General features: G+C 38.2%; 1 protein-coding gene across 2 annotated transcripts in view; it reads right to left on the minus strand.

The window, feature by feature from the left end:
* Positions 1-19420, minus strand: part of NLK (nemo-like kinase) — a 161582-nt gene extending 142162 nt beyond the window's left edge. The window contains exon 1 of one of the 2 annotated variants that reach the window (XM_008579525.1): positions 17867-19420. In XM_008579525.1, the coding sequence (XP_008577747.1) occupies positions 17867-18324 (458 nt within the window). In that variant the 5' untranslated portion in view covers positions 18325-19420. The remainder of the gene's footprint in view (positions 1-17866) is intronic. The other variant, XM_008579526.1, reaches the window with a different exon arrangement.
* Between the last annotated feature and the right edge of the window lie 4230 nt (positions 19421-23650).

Below are 23650 nucleotides of genomic sequence, written 5' to 3' on the forward strand. Positions count from 1 at the left end.
AAAAAAAAAGAAAAACCCCCAGGAAAAAAAATTTTTGGATTCTTTTCCTAGGGATGTAATAACGTACATACGAATAAAATGCCAAAAAGGGGGGGGGGGGGGAGTAAAAAGACAACAGAATAGGAGAACATATTTGCAAATCATATAACTGATAAGGGATTGGCATCTAGAATACATAAAGAACTCTTACAATTAAATAACAAAAAGAACAAATAATCTAATTTAAAAATAGGCAAAGGTTCTGAATAGACATGTCTCCAAAGAAGATACACAAATGGCCAATAAGCACATGAAAGATGTGCAACATCATAAGATATCAGGGAAATGCAAATCAAAATCACAATGAGATACCACTTCACACACACACAACTAGTATGGTTATAATAAAAAAGACAAATAACAAGTTTCACAAGGCTATGGATAAATTAGAATACTCACACATTGCTGGTAGGAATATAAAATGGTGCTGCTGCTTTGAAAAACATCCTGGCAACTCCTCAGAAAGTTAAACAGAGTTACCAGATGACCTAGCAATTCTACTCCTAGGTATATACCCAAGAGAAATGAAAACATATGCCCATACAAAGCTTGTACACAAATGTTCATAAGGAGTATTTATTATTCACAATAGCCAAAAAGTAGAAACAGTCCAAATGTCGAACTAATGAAGGAATAAACTATCCATACAATGGAATATTATTCAGCCATAAAAGGAGATAAGGTACTGATATATATTATGACACGAATGAACCTTGAAAGCATTATGCTAAGTAAAGCAGTCACAAAAGACCGCATGTTATAGATTACATTTATATGAAGTGTCCAGAATAGTCAAATCTATAGAGACAGAAAGTAAATTAGTGGTTGCCTGGGGGAATTTGCTAATGGGTATGAGGTTTCTTTTCTTTTGGTGCTGAAAATGTTCTAAAATTAAAATTTACTCTGGGAGTTACTAGAAATCATTAAATTATACATTCTAGATGAGCAAATTGTTGATATGTGAACTATATCTAAAAAACCATTTTTTTAAAAAAGCAAATAATAATAAACACAAAATTCAAGATGGTGGTTTCCTCTTGGAAGGGAGGTAAGGCAGAGAGATGGGATTGGAAGGTGCTTGAGCACAGCTTCAACAGTGTTAGTTAAGTTCTATTTCTTGGGCTGGGTAGTATGTTCATGGAATTTTTTTTATTATTCTTTGTATATAAGCTAAACGATTTTTTCAGTCAAAGGGTGTGTGCATTCAATTTGAGAAACTGCTCTCCCATCACTACTCCCTCCTACACTATCATCAAAAATTTGAGAGTATTTCACTACAATTGCAACAAGGGGGGGGTGGTGGTTATCATTTACTGTAAAATGCTGATGTAGCAGGAAATCAAGATAATAGATTGTTGTGAAATCAAGATAACAGAGCTCTTTCCCTCCAAGATAAAAATAGTTATCAATATTTTCTTCTGATTTTTTGGCTTTGTTTTTTACATTTAAATCTTTAATCCACTTGGACTTTACTCACATGGTGAATATACCTAACTTCATCCCTCCCCACTGCTAGTTAAATATCCTAACAAAGGTACAAAATAAACCAGTGGTGTGATGGAACTGGTTCATACTGTTCATGAGAGACTATTACATTTTTGGAATTTTGCAAGCTAATTGCGAAAAATAGCCATAAAAACTACATTACAAAAAAGAAAAAGAAAACAGGGCTGGCCAGTTAGCTCCCTTGGTTGGAGTGTGGTGCTGATAACACCAACTTCAAGGGTTCAGAACCCCTTACTGGCCAGCCGACCAAAAAAAAAAAAAAAAGATATCATTGGGCTGGCTGGTTAGAGCTAAGTGTTATAACACCAAGGTCAAGGGTTCAGATCCCTATATAAGCCAGCCGCAAAATAAAGAAAAAGATAACAACATTATATTACATAAACTTACAAGGAAATAAATTATATTTAAAACAAAGGTAATAAACACTCAGAAATCATCATTCCCTAATTATTTTATTATGATTTATCTCTTACGGTTACTGAAGACCTATTTTATCTGTATGGTGAAAATATTATATAACGGTGTGCTACTGCATATTCTTTTCCCATTTCAGCATTTAGTAACTTCACATTGGTAACTTGAAATTGGTTTTTATAGGAATATTTACATCACAGAAATCAGCAAACCCTACAAACTATTGCTTTTTTTTCCCCCCAGAGAGCCTGTTAAACATAGACAGTGTACCACTGGAATGAGCCATTCTTTCTTCACTGACTTTAAAGAGGATCACCAGCACACACAAAACTGCCATTTTTTATTTTATTTTTTAATTTTATAATTTTTAATTTTATATTTTAAATCTATTTAATTTTAAATTTAAATTTAATTTTATGTTTTAAGTTTATAAAACAGAATAAGGAGGTTTCAAATTGGAAGTATTTTTTTCTGTGCTAGCATCACAGACTGCTTTTGTATATTTTGATGTATTAGATGAGACTTTGGACACAGTTTCCATTAACTGGATCTCTCACAATTTTTTAACATAAGATCACAGCACTGCAGTGAAAAGGGTATTTTTCATAAACAATTCAACAGCATTCTTAGCTTTATGTAGATTATAGAAAGCAATATAAACAAAGGACTATTTCTTTTCAAAATAAAGGGCCATTTCTGTAGATAGTTGGTTACCATACACTATTTTTAGATTAGGGCTCTCACTCAAAAAAAAAGTCCAAACACAAGAAAACAAACTACCATGGGGTTGTCTAAATACAATTCGAAGTGTTCCCTCATAAAAATTCCTCCATTGCATGAGGAAGTAGGGATCTCGAAATACATAATGGCAAGAGCCAGTGAGAGTACTCTTCTTCGAGAGTCACCATCAAATACAAATTTAGCATTCGAAGCTTTCAATTCAATAACAAACAACAAGCATCCAGCCTGGTACATTAGGCCTTGGAGAAGCAAATGAGACACGATCCCGGCCTTTGAAGCTCTCATCATTTCTAGTGATCAGTAGGTAGAGAATGTGTCATAAGTGAGTATAAGCATTTGTTTTCATTAGCATTGAGAAAGAGAGAAACAGAGAGATTGATTTTAATTTGTCTTCTAAGAATGAGCATCTACTTTAAGAGGAAAAGAAAATTATGGTATAAAAATTAGTTATTTAAAATTTAAAATTTGCCTGCCTACAGAGATAAGCTGATATATGTTGGTAACCAGACTTTAGTACCTACACCACTTAAACATTATAGTGTCTCTATTTTAATGTCTTTCCTGCTGAGGTACTTTAAGAAGTCGGTGATTTATTTACCGATACTGATATCAACTGCATTGAGTAAACCAGTAACTGATGCCTATATATTTCTTCACCTGTCACAAGCCACTTAGATTTGAACTCTAGCTACCTCATTCTGGGTGTTTACATTACGAAAATATGTAACCCAGCTGGGTTGACTTAATAGAACCACCCTTCTTGCACCTAAACGAAAAGACCTCTCTTTTAAAGGTTTGCTGTCAGTTGATTTCTAGTAAACATAATATCTCATATTGTAGCCTAGGAAGCAAACACAACAGCTGCCCTTTTCATACATACATTTGTGGCTTGATATACACAGTGAGGATTTCAACCATTCCCAATCATTAACTAATATTTTAGACCTTAAAATCTATTTCTTATGGCTTTGTACTATATATGGAAATAATCACTACCCTTTGGGAAACAATGGCTCATTTACTGAAAATGAGTTTAACAAAGGAATTACTTGGTACTGAAAAATACAGAGCAGTGAATTGGTTGACACAAATCACAGCATCATCAGCTCATGTGACTGCATTAGGATAATTTACTTTATAAAAAAAAAACTACAGTGACTTAAAATTTAGCTTCAACAATGTAATAGCCTCGATCATGTCCTCTATTACAGAATTGTGAAACCAGATCTTAGGATTCTATTTTGAAAATGTTCCTTTAACTCCCAATCTGAGACAGATACCACAAAAAAGAAAAACTTTACAGAGTGGATTATTTCTATTCTGCCTGAAGCTTAGTTTTGACTGGTACATTTTTCAGTTACACATTTGATTCACACTGAATTTTGTTTTAAGTATTAAGAGAATAAATAGCATTCCAAAATAGTCACAAGATTTAAACTCCAGTTCTGTCTATAGTTGGAGAGCTTACAAAACTTATTACATGGAACAGTGAGTTGATGCAGTGACCATAAATTTCTTAACACTGTAAGTCTAAATTTAATTGATACCCAATCTCAGCAAGTTCTGTAGAAATAGCCTCAAAGTAGACAAAGCAAAAGCCACAAAATGTTAATCTAGAAGACTGGTTTACAAATATATAATTGCACAATTGTTTCAAATTTTCTGAGGTTTAAAATTTTTCAAAAAATAAAAGGGGGAGGGGACATGATATACTCAAAATATGTAGTCACATATAACTAATGTGAAAGACTGAGTTGTTCTTCACCAAAAACTTTGTAGCTTATGATATTAATCCAGAAAACTTGGAGTCACTGGCACACACAAATCAACTAACAGAATATTCTAAATATTCTGAGTTTTTTTCAGGTGCATTGTACCTGGTTTCACTTACAGAGCTTTTGTTTTTTATTTATTTTGCTTTTATAAGAACACTTCCTCCATTTTCAATAGGCATTTAGTTGGACAGGTATTACTGGTAAAGCAGCAAAGGTTCTGGCTCAGCCACCAACCAGCTGTGTGGTCCGGAACAAATCTCTTAGCTTCTCTGGATCTCAATTTTTCCATTTGTAGAATGAGACAATTAGACTAGATGCATTCTAAATTATCTTCCAACTCTATAATTCCTTTGAGGAAGAGCTCTAGGTTTGTGAGAATGAAAAAGCCCGAAAACAAATGGTCAAAATCTACCTTTGTAATGAAACAAATAGGACACAAAATTGTAAATACACAGTGTGATCATGATCACAACTCTAATAATTTTACAAACCCACACATACATCTCAGGTAAAAACTTGTAAATAATTTGCCAAAAAGCTATCAGTGGTTATGTGAGTTGTAGGTTATAAACATTTTTTCCTTTCAGCTTTTTTGTATTTTTAAGTGTCCTACAATAAACATATTATTACTGTGATAATAGGGAGGGAAAAGTTAAACAGAAAGGAAAACCCTCCTTTTTATGTGCTAAAAATTTTTTTCCATTCGAAAAGCATTCTATAATTTGAATGAATTTTTCAAAAACATTTGGAATTGGAATTCATCAAAAAATAATCTCTAGTGAAGTCATGTACCTGATAGCTGTCAACAATCATACGAAAGCTGTTGGTTATTTTCCCTAAATCAATAAGTTTTCAGGAGGTACTTTTTTTCCAGTTATACTGAAACTGGTAATAATCATGATAGCTAACATTTACATAGTGCCAGGCACAGTTCTAAGACTTTATGTGTTTATTAATTCATTTAATCCTCACAACAACCCTACTGTTACTAGATATACTACTAGTATCCCCATTTTACACATGAAGACCATGAGGCACACAGAGGTAAAATAACTTGCCCACAGCTAATGGAGAGTCAGAAGCATAATTTAAACAGTCTGTCATCTGAGTACAAACTCTACTACTAAACCATACTGTCCCCCCCAGCCCCACCCCTGCTTTGTACTTAAATGTTATCCTTCTCAGGGTATTTTTTAACTGCTTTTGTTCTGAAAGTTCTTCTAAATTAGTTTTTTTAAAAAGTGAAGGGAAATAACATAAAAGTACTGGGATAAAAAGACAGGCCAAACTTTTACTAGCTTAAAATTATGATTCATTTCCAAGTCATTACTTCAAAGCTACAGGGAATATAATTTAATCTCCATACATATCACTAAGTGAATAATATTATAACATCTGAGGAATTAAACAGCATTAATTGCTAAATTTAATATTGGAATGTTTTAATAAAGGAAGATGCTTTATTGATTGACATTATTTGTCCTTATGAATCTTTGGGAAAGAATCCCTAAAACCAACTGTTGTACCTTTCTAAAATTTCTATTTTATTGAAATGATGTTTTAAATCATGTTATAATTACTTAGTTTGAGTTTTTAAAAGAATAAACATCAATGTTTACTTTGAACACTGGCTGTAGTACACACCCAGTTAACTTCATAATAACACTAATTATTATAACATGCAGAAATTGGGAAAATGAACACAGATGAAGCCAACCAATTAAACATGGTTGAAGGTTCTCACATAATTCTCTGAGGCAATTCAAAACCAAACCAAGTATAGGAGGGTACTTCAAAAAGTTCATGGGAACAGTATTATAACATCAAGGTCAGGGTTTCAGATCCCTGTACTGGCCAGCTGCCAAAAAAAAAAAAAAGTTCATGGAAAGATTTGTATTATCTTTTCATTCTATTTTGCCATAACTTTTCTGAAATGCTCTCATACATATGCCCCTTTTTCAGCAGAGAACCCGCATTATTTGCCAATTTTTATGACTTCTGGATTACTTTAAATAAAGCTCAAATTTCCCCCACATTTATATTACTAAATTTCCAGTTGGGAGGTGAAGAAAATGGGGAAAAAACCTTTGCACCAGGCTGCCTGTTAACTCAGATGCGCAATGAGACAATCACCTGATAATTGTACCCTTTGAGTACTTCTGAACTGGTAAGACAATACAGTGAAATAAAGTCACCTGGTTTATTTCGATTTACTTACACAATTTGCAAATCTGCAGCTTTCTGCCATGGTACATTAAGAACATCAGCATGTTTTTAAAAAATCACCTGCTTATGTAAATTGCAGGATGATTTCTTATCCATGCAGATGGGGGGAAAAGCTGCAATCTGAGTCAAATGACTAATTTTATCTATTTGTTCAAATGTCTCTCTTCACCTATTCTCTGCAGCTCACAGCAAGAATTTTAGGTCAAGGAATGGATTAACAAAAAGTTTCTGTCTTGTCCATTCCCCCATAAGATGTTTGCTGCCTGACACTACTGAGCTCTATACTATTTAAGTTGAAAACAAGACTGAGAAACTTATGTGGATAACAACACCAAAACACTGAGAGAGGAAAGAAAATAAATCAATGGGAGATATCTCCTCTAATTGGGAAAAAAAGCAAACAGGGCAAGGAACAGGAACCATTTTTACCTTCTGCTACTTTAGGCAAACAAGGCTTCAAAAAAGAAAAGGAAAATAACTCTGGACAGGCAGGACAACTTTACAGAGAACATTATTCCAGTTTGTTCTACAAACACACCCAGTCAAGTTCTTCTGATTCCGACATAAGTTAGATGATCATATTGGTCATGAATAACTGCCTCCCAGCATCCACTGCTGGTATTCATCCCTTCCACTTATAACTGACTCCGCCTATAAGTCCACGAGTGGGGCTGATTGCTCCAAAAGTAATCCTATCTCCATCAACAGTGATTGGTTCAAAATGAGTAAACAATCCAATAGGCCAAAGAGACTCTAGAACTGTGCTGGTTAATAAGGTAGTCTGTGGAGTATACTAACATTTATAAAGCAAATGTATTTCACAGGGCCTAGTTTCCAAAACTCTGTAGTTTCAGGTTTAACCTAACTTTTTAAAATTACATATAGAAATGTTAACCTTGCAAAAGACAGGAAACTTTCCCCAGGCTAAAGTCTCTGTTGTGGCTACAGGATTGTAACACAGCAAAGTTGCTGGCTTTCAAGGACAGATGACCTTGAGAGCAGGTTAACCTACTGATTGTTATGTAAAAATACTAAGGAAACTGCTGCAGGAAAACACAGTATTTGCTAAGAACAAGCTTTTGTTGGTGGATGATTTAACCTTTTGCAAATTGCATTATGGAATGTCACTTTGTTATTTCACTGATGTTACCAGCTTCTATTGTTAAACTATACTTAACCACAACTCCACCTATGCTCTTTTTCTGTAACTTTCTGGCCTGGAGAATAAATACTGAGACAGAACCCCAGCTCAGTGTTAATTTCTCAAAGGAGGAATGCCTTTCTCTTGAGGGTTCCAGGAAGTTAACCCCTTGGAAGTATCCCTCTGCTGAGAGGAAATGGGCTTTGAGTAATCCTTTGCATCTCCATCACCCAGGAGAGAGAGGTGGCAAATCCGTGTGAAGACAAAGAGAGTGCAACAGTAGTCAGTAGCCACATGTGGCTACTGAGCACCTAAAATGTGGCTAGTCCAAACTGAGACATGCTATGAGTTACGTACACACTGGATTTTGTAGACCTAGTAAGAAAAAAAGAACGTAAGATATTTCATTAATAATTTTTATAGGCTGGTTTGAAGGTAGTGAATTATCTCAATTGATTGTTCACAGTCTGATACAGATCAAACTCCTTGTTCAATTCTTTCCCCTCTTCTCACTACTGCACTCAACTAGTCAAAAAATTTTTCTATAGTAATTACATGTTGAAATGACAATATTTTGGATATAGTGACAAAATATATTACTAAAATTAATTTCACCTGTTCTTTTACATTTTTTTAAACATGGCTACTTCTACTAAATTTTCTAAATTTAAAGTCACAGATGTGGTTTTCATTATATATCTATTGGACAGCACTGCTGGTTTACAAAGGACTTTTGTAAAAGTGCTCCCTTCACCTTGTAGAGTAGAGTGTTAAGAAATCATTCCCTCTCTCTGGACATTATATGCCCTAAACTGCTACAGCCTTAGAGCTCATTTCCTGGGAGGTCCATCTGCAAACTATTAAATCCCTACCCAAATTCAGAATTTAAGAGACTCCTGGAAAAAAAAGTTTTTTAATCTACCTGCAAATTAATGTAAGCACAGGCCCCCAAATAATCTTACCTGATTACTCACAAAAAAAACCACAATGCTAAATAATAAATTTTATTTAAAAATTTAAAAATCACTCCAAATATTTATGAAAGCAAGCAAAGAAGTCTAAACACCAAAAAGGTAAAGTACTATCAGGAAAATAGTAGTATCTAATTTACATGTAGAAAGAAATTGGTTGCCCACTTGCAAATAGGCAGGTTCTCCTCCACAACTGAACTGTAACATGTAATCCTCACCAATAAATCAATAATAGAAGAAAATAAATCTCTTGAACAAACTGCACATTTAAAATCTGATTCCAAATTTGAAACTCTATAAAAGTCATCACATTGGGAGAGGGTGACTTTTATTTCATTCTTCTTTTAAACAATTTTAGAAGCTATTCAACATCTGCAGTCCTCAAGAGTTTTCTTATGGTTACTAGCAGAATCTACTTGCCCACAAATAATGCTATCATGCCTTACAAATACTAATACTTTTTTATAATAGAATTTTATGAAACACAGGATTTTATAAATGAGGAAACCAAGGCTCAAAAAGTTTAGATAACTTTACCAAGGTCGTGGGGTTGTTGGCAGCAAGGCTGGGACCAGAAGAACCTTGTCTCCTAACAGGTTTTACATTATCACTAAAAAAAAAAAAAAAAAAAAAAAAAAAAAAAAATCCTGCCCAAGGAAATGGCACCTTGAACTTTTTAAATTGGAAATAAAAACTCAGAGTTTGGAAGAATTATTAAAAATAAAGTGCTGCTAATACTTAATATTTTTTTAGAATCAAACATACATATAACTGTATTAGAGGGGAAAAAAATCAAACACAATCATTCTCTGAAATACCATAGATAATGTACTTGCTAAATGCAATGGCCTTTTCTCCACTCTCATTTTGACTTTCTATCTGCACCAAAGATCATTCCCATCTTCCTAACAATCTTCTGCCATACTTTGGTTGTCAATCACTGTTAACACATTTTCTTATCCAATTGCCCTTTAGTTCCACCTCAAGTAATTTCTTCCACATACAACTGAGAACATTCCCGAAGGCTCAACTATCTCTACTCTTCTATTTACATATCCTAAATAAATAAATAAATCTGATAAGTCACTCTCTTAAAAGCTTTCAATGGCTGCCATTCACAGGGTTTCAACCTTTTTTTTTGGTATTATCACCATAAGCGGCCTTTTTAGACAATTTTCCCCTAATCTTTTCCCTTGTGAAATTTTAACATCATAGATTTGTATATGGTGTTTTAACATCATAGATTTTTATATGGTGTATGTGCTTTATTCATTAAAAAAAAGAGTAAAAAATTTTTTGCCTTCTCCCCGATGCCTACAGTGCCTCAACTCTTTAGCATATTCCAACCTCTTCATGATTGAACTGTAGTTTAGAACTCCTACTGCCCCCTGAACTGCACTTTCAGCAACTTCAGCCCTGTGGTCTCCTGCATATGGGCCTATCCACCTAGAATGTCCTTCCATATTGGTTTACTCTCATTCTTAAAACTCAGTTGAGGGATTACCTATTCTGGAAAGCACCCACACCTTCCACAGAAATCCCTCCTCTATACTCCCATAATATCCAGGGACCATCTCTATTGCTGCATTTATGGCACTGAACCATAATTATACATTTACAAATCTATCTCCACTAGGTCATAATAGCCTTTAATCCCTATCATCCAGCACAGGGCCTGGCAAATAGTCAACATACAATAAATGGGCATTGTAAGAACAAGTGAAAATAATATATCCTTAAGTTTTTATTTAATGGTTTCAAATTTAATTTCAACTCTCCAACAAGGCTGTGGACTCCCTGACAGTAGGGATGTGTCACTTTTCATACTGTTTACTTGACTGTAAACTCCTTCAAGGCAAGATCATGACTTTTAACATCCCTTTATCTCAATACTAAACACAATTCAGATAACAGCAGAAGCGTGATAGAGGTCTGCAAAATTATTTACAGAACTAAACATTTTCATTTAGCATCTACAAGAGTGCTGGTTGGGCTGGCTGGTTAGCTCACATGGGAGAGCATGGTGCTGATAACACCAAGGTCAAGGGTTCGGATCTCCACAATGGCCAGCTGCCAAAAAAAAAAAAAAAAAAAGACTGCTGGTCCATAGCAGGTTGACAATAAAAATATATTGACTAGCGAGTTCCAAAAGTATCAAAAGCTTTCACTGTCTGATAGTAGATATGACTCAATTAACCAAACTAATTAATTCAAAACATAAGTATGAAACTGGGTTTAGGTAAAGAGCATCAGTCATTATCAATAGCAGACATCCCTGTACACACTCCCTCTGCTTGCACCATTACAACTGCTAAAGTTCAATCTCAGTATAGTTCCCTTAGAAGTCATCTTTTCATAATGCCAGAGTGCCAGAGTTTTTTCTAATGCTTCTTGTTTAGGTACCTTAGAACAAGTAGGTCTATCATGACTTGTCACATGTTAATTGACAGTGTTACAACTGTTGCCTCAGGCACTCTCTGTATTACCCCCAAGCAACAACAGGATCAAACCGACAAGTATTTTAGTTAGGAAATCACTGTTAGTCTGTATTAGATGACCCAATCAACAAATAATTCACTGGAGTATTATGGATGCATAGGGAATCATAACTAAAACACAAATACAATCCTATAATGAAAGAGCTTCTGCCCAACATCTTTCCATTTGCTGATTGGATGACAAATAGAAAAGTCTCTTTGGCCTTGACAATTTGCATCAAAGAAACCAAATCAGTATATTGAGGAAAAATACAATATATGAACAACTGATTCTTGAATTGCTAGGATATCGGCAAAATCGGCGAATCTAATAAAAACTGCCAAGAATAGCCACTCAATTATACAGTATAAAAAGAAGTCAGTGAAAACTGACACTCCAAGCTGTGAAGATAATGAAACATTCCAGTACTCCATTAAAGGACTTTTTATATCAAGAAACATTTCTATAGCTGCCTATGGCCCAGAATTCAGATTCAAACATATATGCAGTTAATGCATTTTACATATATTCTTCTTCTGGCATAGCATATGAAAGGGAACTACATCTGCCCCCATTTCTCTTACTGGACATATACCCAGTGGTACTGAGGGCTAAAAAGATGGCATTTAATTTTGAAGGACATTGCTGTTTAAGCTTGTTTGAAAAGGCAATGTTTCTGAAATGTCTTTTTCACTAAAAAATATTTGTCTTCTTGGGCTGGCCCGTGGCTCACTCAGGAGAGTGTGCTACTGAAAACACCAAGGCCATGGGTTCGGATCCCATATAGGGATGGTCGGTTAGCTCAATGGGTGAGCATGGTGCTGACAACACTAAGTCAAGGGTTAAGATCCCCTTACCAGCCATCTTAAAAAAAAAAAAAAAAAATTTGTCTTCTTTTTTCTAATCTGATATTCAATAGTATAACATAAAACTTCTCCCCAAGAGTAAAACAAGTTTCTTTTGTTGTGCTATGGTTTTGTTTTTATTTTTGTTTTCTTTGAACATAATCTGAATAATCTTGTCAAGAACCTAAGTACAAAATGACTTTCATTGTTACAGGCTATGGGGTTTCACTCACCAAGAAATCGGTACAATATCACTAGATTGTTTGTGTTACTTTTATTCTCTAACTCTTTGCTTTCTCTATTCTATTATCATGAACCTGCCATTTCTAAAAGTAAGTTTGCTTGTAGTTAAAATTAACAATATAGATTTCCACATTTTTAGTTTCACACAGACGCTTTGTTATGTCTAGAAGAGCAACCGTTTCCTATTTATGGTGCAGGTTCTGCTTTTCAAAGCTCTTTTCGCAAAGCAGCCCCTCGACCCCCAAAGAATCCAGCTGTGGCTGTTAATCTCAGCTGATGGTAGAGAAACTTCTCAATACTACAGATTCTTAACCTGTAAAACACTTTAGTATACTACTCTTTCTGATGCAACTAACTCCAAGAGTTTCCCCAAACATATCCCGAAAGCATTCTCATTTTTCCAAATTACAGGTTAACTGTGGAGTAAGAGGAACAGAGAACATCAGAAAAAAATATGCCTCTAATTTTCACAAGTAAGATGAGCAAGCTAGACAATCTTCACCATGCATAAGGGTTACACTGAATAATTTTTCATTAAATCACATACATTTCCCCCCCCCTTACTGGGATCTTCTTTAGCAAGACACACTTTTTCATCCAAATGCAAGTAAAAGGAATTTCCACTAATGTTGAACTTTGATGATAAGCATATCCTTCATTTGTTACATTCTGAAAAGAAAAAAATTTCCTTCCCAGTATACGAATTCATAATACTTTCTAAAACAGTGCAGATTACCTGACTAGAACACCAACCAAGTCCACATAAACATGTGCATTGTTTTTTATTTTTATTTTCTAATTAAGAGAACAAGACAGAATATGTTCCTTTTGGCCCTGAATTCAACTTTTTTATCTCCCTGACATATAGCACAACTGAGGGGACATTCTACGGTATTTAAAATCATGTCTCCAAAAATAGTCTACACATTGATTTCACCTGGTAGACCTGACAATCTATGAAGACACTTCCATGCACACTAACACAACAGTTTGATTTTTCTACCAACAATAACTACAATAAGAACAGCCAACATTTGAGTGCTTACTGTGTGCGAGTCAGCATACTCATTGGTTTACAAGGGTTACCTCAATTAATCCTCATACCAATCCTGAGATAAGTACTGTTATTATTCCCATTTTATAGACGAGGAACAGAGAGCTTAAATAATTTATCAAGATCACAGAACTAGTGACTAAGTATCACTACAGTGATGCTTAAGTTTTGAAAGACAGATAAAATTAAGTCACTACGACTAGCTGGTTAACTCAGCTGGTTAGAGCATGGTGTTGATAACACCAAGGTCCAGTTTTGATACCTGCCCTGGCCAGCCGCCAAAAAAAAAAAAGTAACCTGCTGAATATATTAGAATAATAAAATTCAAAGACTTCCAACTTTACTTGGAGTACGAAGGCAACAGACCAAATGAATCCCAGGATCTTTGATGTTTTAATCAGACAAGTAAAAAACCAAAACACTAATTTTATAAAGTAGAAGCTTTTCTCAGACTCACTTTTTTTTTTTCCTTTTTGTCTTTTTTCGTGTCCGGCAATGGATCGCAACCCTCAGTGTCGGGCCCGTACCGGACCGGGACCGGCAACGGGATTGCAACCCTTGGCGCTGCGCCTGCGCCTCGCTCAGCCAGTGAACGGGAACCGGTCTGTATGTGGGATCCGAACCCTCAGCGGGAGCGCCGCCGCGCTCCCAAGCGGCGCACTGTAGCAGTGCGCCACCGGGCTGGCCCCTCAGACTCACTTTTACCAAGGTGGCAATATGTGCCACTAAATCAATCTAAGATATTTTAGGTTGCCAAAGTCAAAAACTGCTTGGGTTTAGAGTCCTCAAACTACTCTCATGTGATCAGCTACCTCCAACTCTCAAAAGGATATATTTCGTGAGCCCCTGAAGCTCTGTCCCAAAGTTGTCACATCTTTAAAGCACAGCATTTTCCACTGGCAAATGTGAACTGCAGACAAAAAGGCAGATTTATATTACCCTTACCAAATGACTGAGGTTACTGTTTGTGAGTCATTTTGTGTTGTGTTTCTGCATTATGAAAATATCCATGTGGGTGTTTGGAAGCCTTGACGTCTCATAAAGAAAGTCAAATTATTTATGATGTTTTATTTTGATAACTCATGAACAACATTCTTTCATTGGCAATGAACATATCTCAGGCTACCCCACAATCATATTACCGGGTAAACTCGAACCCTTAGTTTGAGATAAAACACAGCAGACAGTTGTTAATGAAACCTTAATTGAATTGTCAAAGCACTATCTTTACCAGAAACCTAATGGGTAACTCACTACTTTTACACAACTGTCCAGTACTGATAAGTTACTGCACTAGTTAAATTCAGCAGAAAGGTAATTCAAGTTAGATAGACTAAATTGTTCAGTGATAAATCTGAATGGTAAAACGCTACATCACTTCTACAAATATTTCTCCTTGTCTACATGGAGGAACAACAAAATCCCTAAAAATTACATGCCACTTTTTCGGCTATCAGTTAGTACCACTGGGCACATGTCCAGAAAAAGAAATGGGAGTAGTTATAGTTCCTTGTCATATGCTATGCCAAAAGAATACTTGCAAATGTATTAAATGAATATATGTTTGAATCTAAGAGGATCTTATAATACCCAGGTAAGTAGTTATATGATGCTTTGAGTCAAGTGATGTATCATTGGGAGAATGTTTTTATGCTCCATTTTAATCATTTTAGAAAATAGTTGTTTCAAATTCATAAGATGCTTTCTAAATTTAAAAAAAGGAATTTTTTCAATTAGTTAAAAAGTAAAAAACCTCACTAATATCTTTAGCTTGAGTTTCAGAATACTAATGCAATTCACTCTGGTTTGGTTTTCAAATCTCTAGTTTTAACAATCTTAGGTCATACAGTAGTTAAATTTCAAATATAATAAGCAATTCAGACAGCAAATTGTCAATATGTAAGTACAAAAATAGAAAACTATTTGCATATTAAAACACACACCTGGAACTCTCTTTTTTTATTTTTTTATACCAAATTGTTTTTCACCTGTAACAACAGCTCATGAAAACAATGTAGTTAACCAGAAAAACTTGGTTAAAAAAAAAAAGAGCCAAACAATGTGAGAGCTCAGGGCAAGGGTTGTCACCTATAAGCCTCAGAAGAAACCAAACCTGCACCTTGATCTTAGATTTCTTGCCTCCAACAACTTTGAGAAATAAATTTCTGTGGTTAATCCAAAACAAAGAAGGAACTGACTAGATCAATCAACCAAGCAGTTAAAGTGCCACAGCACCATGCTAAGTGCTGAGGAGAAAAAGAAGTACTACAATAGACAGTCCTTACCCTCAAGGGGCTTAAAAATGAAGTCAGTAAAGCAAGACAAACTTGTAATAAGATGGTGCACAGAGGAGTACAGCAAGTAGAGGTACAAACTCCATATGTGATAGAGGGGGTCAATCAATGAGAGAACTCTAGAATGGATTCAAATCCAACACATTTGGATTTTCAGATATTGGTGATTCATGGTACCCACTACCAGAATGTTTGCTGTGTGAAATATTTCAGCACTCCAGTTTTTCACTGCTCCTCCTTTAAAAAAAATCTTTTCCCTTACCACTGACTTGAAGTTAAAACTTCTACAAGTCACATCACCTTTTTACAGAAATGTGAGTGAATCATGCCTTTAGAATATATTCAAGAATGCTGCAACCAACTTCCCTTTCAGTATTCCTAGTACTGAGCACTGTACGCAAAGCACTAAAATGAAAAAAAAAGCATACAGATCTAAGAAAATCCACACAAATGGTGCTGATAGCGCCAAGGCCACGGGTTCGGATCCCTATATAGAGATGGCTGGTTAGTTCACTTGGGGAGCGTGGTGCTGACACCACCAAGTCAAGGGTTGAGATCCCCTTACCGGTCATCTTTAAAAAAACGAAAGAAAGAAAGAAAGAAAGAAAGAAAATCCACACAAATTCTCAAAGTTAGTAAATGACAAAATTTAAAGCTAGGAACAACCTTTTTCCTGTCCCTCATCCTCCCTCTCCCCCACTCCGCCCCCAAAGCTTGGAACTCCTCAAGGGTAAGGAATGGAAGTTCACAGTGAAATCCATGAGAATAGACTACCGAAGGGAAGAGAGGTAGACAGGAACAGGCAGGTCCCTGAGCAGAGTGACTGAAGAGGGACCATTATCAGCTTTCCCATCAGGAATCCCAAACACCTTGGAGAAGGGAGCGCTGCAGCAGCAACCTCCTTGGAGACTAACTGAGAAAACACTGGACTCTACTAGTTTTTTTTTGGTTGTTTTTTTTTAAAGGATCAGATCACTTGATAGTCTAGATTATAAAATCTGAGATATAAAGATGGCCAATTATAATGCAAAGATGGTACTCATATCAATTTTAGTCTCAAAAAAATGACGAAAGGATATATTTACTAGGTTAGTTCCAAAGAGTTCATTTTCCTGTGTTGATGAGGGCTTTTCAAGACACTAACAAGAATCTATTTTTGAATGCAGTGAAAATTCACCTATCCCCACTGGAATCCTTAATCCTTGAAAAAAGTACTCAGTTCACTCTAATTTTGACAGGAATACATACATTTTATTAGAAACTACTAATCTTCCTAAGAAAGGCAAATGTTGCATTTAAGAAGCCCTTAGGCTTTAAAAAATATCCTAGCACTAGCATAAGTAAAGCAGTTTCATTTATTTAAAAAGTATACTCCCTACTACAGCAACTGACCAAGGGATAACAGCAATTTAAGAGCAATTTAACTAAATGAAACTAAAACATTACAGCGAATGTGGGCCACTGCATAGCCAGTCCACTAACCTCATTTGTGGTACTCATGTGTGATGCTATATTTAATGCATTCTTATCAAAAAGCTAAAGCTACATTCTTCCTAACTGTAGCTTTATGGCTTAAAATAGACCACTCAAGCAACAATCTTAACTGGTTCAACTATGAACCCTACCTTCCTTCTGGGGATCAAGATCAAAAATAAGGAGCGAAAAGATGGAAAGGACAGAAAGTAGTTATGCAAAGTATATCCTAATGACAAGACTATTTTAAAAGAAATGAGTTTGAGTCAGTCATTGACATTTGCTGCAACTGGGTAACTGATTCAAACTAAATCAAACACATGATGACCAAAGTCTTTGTAGAAATGAGTATTTCATACATTCATCTACTAATCCTACATTCAGTGGCTTGCTTAGGTTCTAAACAGGAAAGTTTGCTATACAGCAAACTTTTGTGTGTTATTCATGAGAAGATGCTCCACCAAAATTTGCTGTGACTCAAAAGCATAAACCTAGATAGCCAACCCATTAGGCATCTTTACCACATAAGCAAGGGTGGCGTTCTACAGTTCAGTTGAGGAGCTTGCTCCACTTTGGTCAATATGGAGAAAACCATAGGGGATGACACGCCCAATCACGACCGTGATGAGAAACCACGAGAAGTTGTGTTTTTCTTTTGATACTCACCAGACAACACCAAAGGCTCCATATCCAATAGGTCTATCCGGCTCAATATCCAGCTGTTGTTGTGGATGATGCGAGTGCTGATGATGGTGCGCCTTAACTGTAGCAGCTGCGGCAGCCTGTACCTGAGCTGGGGCTGCTGCAGCTGGTCCAGGAGCCTGACCCGGTGCCGGTGATGGGAAATATGGCTGTTGTTGCCCAGGGTTTAACATGGCTGCAGCTGCGGCCGCTGCTGCGGCCGCCGCAGCCGCCGAAGAGGTATGCTGTTGTACAGGATGTACAGCAGCAGCCGACCCCGGATGAAGATGGTGTTGAGGGTGGTGGTGATGGTGAAGGTGAGGAGGAGGGAGGTGTGGAAGGTGGTGATGATGGTGGTGGTGGTGACCTGCTGCTGCTGCAGATGTACCGCCATTGTAAGCCGCCATCATTTTTGCGTTGGCTCTTGCGCCACAAAGAGACATTCAAAAAATGCCCTTTGATTGGAAAGCAAACTGGGTCAAGCTGTCATTTGGCCATTTAAAAATGAAGAAAAACCACTCACTCCACCTCAAAAAACATAGAGCGTAACTGGCTTTATGTCTTCATCAGTCAATCCAAACAAGTTAGAGGATCTTGGTGTTTAATTTGGGGGTGAGCGTGTGTGGAAGGGTGTGGGTTGCCCAAAGGAAAAATAAAAAAAAAAAAAAGAAAAAAGAAAAAAAAAAGAAAAGAAAAGAAAAAAGAAAAAGGAAAAAAGGCCCCCCTTCCCCCCAGGATTCCTGCCACAAGTGGGTACTAAAACTCCATTCTTAATTTGGGGGAGGTTCCAACTTTGAATGTGGGAATAAAGACCAAACCTCCCGACCCCCTGAACTCCACACACGAAAAGGATCAGGTAACACACCACCCTTGGAATCTTGTAAGAGGGTTGACTCATCTACCCCTTCCATTCCCACATCCTTTTCTAAACACCTACCACCTCCTCAAAAACACAATTTTTAAAAATTCCTAAATTAAAAAGATGGGGGGAAATTTCCGGGGAAACCTGCTTCCAGCTTCCCCCCCGCCTCGAGCTCTCAGGCCTTCCTACATCTCCCCCTACTCCTAGTCAGGTCGACCTGATTGGAGGGGGCGGGGGTTACTAAACTTTCCTGGGCAGAATGAGCCAGGGAAGGAGGCTGAAGGGACAGAGTGAGGAGAGGAGGCGATAGGCAGGACAGTGAGGAGAAAGAGAACCGGGGCAAAAGTGAAGGTAAGGAGGTGCAGGAAGGAATGAAAGAGAGGCGGGCAGCACTCGGACGCCCGAACAGAGGGAACCGCCCGGGAGAAGGTTAGGGTCCCGGGGCCAAAGAACAGGAGCCCCGGGAGGCGGGCGGGGTACGGTCGGAAGCGGGCTGACTCCTGCCCCCGCCGCCGGCTGCTTCTGCTGAGAAGGGTTGGGGGGGAGAGCGGGTGGGTCCCCCCGCGCGACGGCCCCCGCAGGGCTCAAGGCTGCTCCGTCTCCCCCCCTCCCCCCCACCCGGCTTCCGTCCCCGCGGCCGCTTTCTCTTCAGCCGCCGCGGCCGCTTTCTCCTCAGCCTCCGTAATAACTTCGTATAGCATACATTATACGAAGTTATCGCCCGGCTTCCGTCCCCGCGGCCGCTTTCTCTTCAGCCGCCGCGGCCGCTTTCTCCTCAGCCTCCGCCTCCTCAGCCGCCGGTGCCGCCGCGGCCGGACTCACCTCCCCTAGCAAAGCCGGATAGAGCGGAGCCAGCAGCGGACACGCGCAACCAGCCGCCGAGGCCCCGCCCCCGCCTCGCACTGACCGGCTGCCTTAGCCAATACACGCCCACCTGTCCTCATCCTCTTCCAATCCTGGGCCGGGAGCTTCAGACGGGCGCACTGTTTGACCAGTGGCAACGAGGTGTGGGTCTCCTGGGGAAATCCCGCCCCCGATACGGGATGGGCATATAGAAAGACCAATCAAAAGGCACAGTTTGGCCTGACCGACAAGGCTGAAAGCCAATTAAAAACCAAAGATCTCTGTGACATTTTTCTTTCGCCTCTCTCCTCTTTTCTTTTTCTTCTTTTATTTTTTTGGCAGGAGCAGGAAGCTGCGTGCTAATCCCGCCTGCAAAAGCTGGAAGAGAGGGGCGGAATGAAATAACCAATCATGAGCCAGGGACAAAGAACAGAGCCACCAATCCTTGGGTTGAAGATGAAGTGGGATGGAACTGGGGCCAGATAGACACTTGACTTGACAAATGGAAAGAAAGATTGATCTAGGTTCCACCCTTCAGATCTCCTATAGGGCAGGATCGTGGAGAACTTGCTGTCACATAGGAGACGACCTCTTCAAGGGGCGGGGCAAAGTGAAAGGGGTGTGGTCTTTAAAGGGGCGGAACCTAGAAGAAGGAGGCGGAGTCCAAATTACCATTGGTCCATTGGTAGGAGTTATCAACTACCCCTTTTAGGGCGTAAGGTGTGGAAAGATAGAGAAAAACGGGATGTCAAACTTCAGAAACTCAAGGTTCAAGGTTACTCAACAAGAGGACAGTCACAGAAGAAACTCAGTAGACTGCAGTTCATAGCCTATGGCTGGTCCTCCACGGTAACTCCTGATCTTGGCAAAAAGAAGTTATCTCAGCATTCAGAACTTCCTCTCAACAGACGATAAAGCTGTTGATACAAGTTAAAACAACAAAGTAAAGTTAACCACAAAAATAGTAATTTTCTCCCATATTTTCTAATCAAGTAAGTTCCAGTCATTGACATCTTACTAAAATAACATCTTTCTTTCACATTACTTCGCTTATCTGAATTTATTTTTCTTTTAGAATAAGCTTACAGAACCTCATCCTTACTAAAACTTTACTCAGAAGCCTGGAAGACAGCTTTGATTCCTCCGTTGCCTGTCCACTCGTCCCCTTCCAATTAATCAACAAGTCTTAAACACTTTTAAGCATCCCCCGGGACCTCCCTTTCTCTCCAGTCACCGCAGCATTATCCGGATTTACAGCACTAGCATTTTTATCGCATCTCCCTGCTAACTCTCCTTATCCATCCTCTGTGGGGGCATAGAAAACTTTAAAAAATACAAGTCTGACCATGCCCCTACCCTTGAATAAAGTCAAGAAGCCTAAACAGCTTGGTATGATCTTGTTCCTGCCTACTTCAAGGGACTTATCTCTCGAGATTTCTTTTGTTACTTATTTTTTTCTTTTTGGTGGCTAGCCGGTAAGGGGATCTGAACCTGTGACTTTGAGGTTATAAAGCTGGGCTATAATCCAGGGGAGATCCAAACCTGTGGCCTTGGTGTTATCAGCACCACACTCTCCCAAGTGAGCCGTGGGCAGGCCAGTTATACTCAAGGGTCTTATCTCACCTCCACCCTCTACACTTCAAATACTCTGAATTTCTTTCCATTCCTCGAATGCTTTGTTGCCTCTGAGCCTTCATGTATATCTTCAGCCCCAAACACTTCTAACCCACCCTTCACTCCTCTAATTCATCTTTCAGGTCTTTGTGTAAATTTCACTTTTTTATTTCTAGAAAGCTTTCACTAACCCTGTTCTAGAGTATGTGTGTCTGTTATGTATCTCCATGGCACTGCCTCCTTCACAGCATTGAGAACTTTATAGTTTAGTTACTTTTTGAGTTTGACCAGGACAGAGAGCTTGTTTGTCTCACTCAGTGTTGTATGCTCTGTTCCTAGGACAGTGCCTGAAAAAGGTGAAGACACTACATATTTGCATCAGTTACTGAGCGCATAAGTACAAAACCAAGTTCTGCCATTTACTAGCTCTATAACTTACGCAATTTAGCTAACCTTTGTAAGTCTCAGTTGCCTCAAATGAAATACTACATGCCTCATCAACTTGATATCAGGATTAAATGAAGTTGATTTATTTAAAAATACTTGGCAAATATTAAAGTTGAATATACATTTATTCTTCTCTACCCTCACCCTCACATAATATTTGGGATGCTTTTCAATTTTCCAATGCACGTTCTTAGACATGTTGCTTCTTAGACATGAAAATTCTCTGGTTCTACCCCAGACCTTCGGAATCAGAATGTGGGTAGTGGGGTAGGGGGCAAGAATCTGTTTAACAAGCCCTCCATGTGACACTTACACAAAATAAAGTTTGAGATGCGCTGGTCTAGAGGAAAGGGTTAATTTTTTTAAACTTTGCTTACTTTTCTGCACCTAGTATAGTACCTGGCACATAGAAAGTACTCGATACATTTAAAGAATAAATTAATCTAAATAGAAATGATTGCACATTAAGAGTTACTTATTCCTCTCACAAACATTTATTGAGTAATTACATTTAGCACAGTGCTAGCTTCAGCTATGGGGGAGGAGAGACCCATGTGTTAAAGTCTCTGCTCCCCAGGAGCTCTAATTCTCTCTGGAGCAGGAATTTTCAAAATGGTGTGTGCACACTCCAGGGGGTACACAAAGTGACCCATTAGCCTCCTGGAAGATAATTGTACAACTTCTATTTATTTTTTATTTTATCTTTTAAAATATCCACTTTGTCAGTGTTTTATAATGTACATAATGTTACAGAGTATATTACAGAGTAGTGTATATAATATACAGAGTAGCGTATGATAGGTTTTGAACGTAACCAGTGCCATTTACTAGCTGTGTGACCTTGGGCAAGTTCCTTAACCTATCTTAGTGTGAAGTTCCTTGCCTGTAAAGTAGAGAGGATTCCTGACTTCTCCAGTTGTGATGATTCAAAAGGACAATCCATGGAAATCACATAGCCTGGGGCCCCCTGGCTTCTCATCAGTGGCAGTATGTGGGATAGTTAGGATTACAATCCAAGACAGTGTCCCAAGTGTAAGATGTGAAATCATCAGTTCATGTCCCCAGCATTTCATCCACATGGGGTTAAAGCACCCCTTAAACACATCACCAGACAGCACAATTTCCGGCCCTTTCCATTCTGTTCCATTTTCAGGAGCTGAGCATGATGAACGAGAAGTCGGAAGTGACTCAGCAGGATAACACTTAGAGCCTAAAAAAGCAAGCAGGACATCAGAATGCATAAGCAGGAATATAATGTGCAGGAAGTGGGAGGTGATCTTCCCTTACTTCCAAGAACTGGCTTGCCCTATGAGTTGTCTGCAGAGACTTTGTTAGAACTCAAGCCAGGCCCAAAGGGATTAAAGGACTACAAAGGCAGAACCTCACATTCAAAAGTGCTGTGTGCTCAATGCATGTTATCTCATGTGATAAATCATCAATACTTCCCATTTTGTGAGTGAAGAAACAGACTCAGGAAGCCAATGTAACTTATTAAACCTCACACAGCTAGTGAGTGACAGAGCTGGGACTGGTTGGCTCCACAGTGCCTGTTCTTCCCACTGAACCCCATGGTTGGAAGGAATGGCCAGGAAGCGATGCTATGGAGTAAGGGAATACAGGGAAGAACAGGCAGAAAATTCTTCCACTTGCAAGCCTGGCAGCAAGGGCCTCCTTTACTTTGTGTGTGGTACCTTTTCAACATTTTTTACCCAAAACCCACAGCAGCAGGCAGGTAGGATCACCTCTGACCTCTCAGCACACACACCCCCTTGTGGGTCCTACTTCCTCTGTGCCCTGACTCCTCCTTGCAGCCCTGGCTTATCCTTTTACCTCTTCTACCCAAGTTCTACTAATTTTTCTTTCTTTCTTTCTTTTTTGTTTTAGTTTTAGTTTGGCTGCTGGCAGGTACGGGGATCTAAACCCTTGACGCACGCTCTAACCAACTGAGCTAACCAGCCAGCCCTACTCATTTTTTTTTTTTTTTTTTTTTTTTTTTTTTTTTT

The sequence above is a fragment of the Galeopterus variegatus genome, unplaced genomic scaffold, assembly GCF_000696425.1.
Source record: "Galeopterus variegatus unplaced genomic scaffold, G_variegatus-3.0.2 Scaffold1903, whole genome shotgun sequence".
In the NCBI taxonomy this organism is placed as follows: Eukaryota; Metazoa; Chordata; class Mammalia; order Dermoptera; family Cynocephalidae; genus Galeopterus; species Galeopterus variegatus.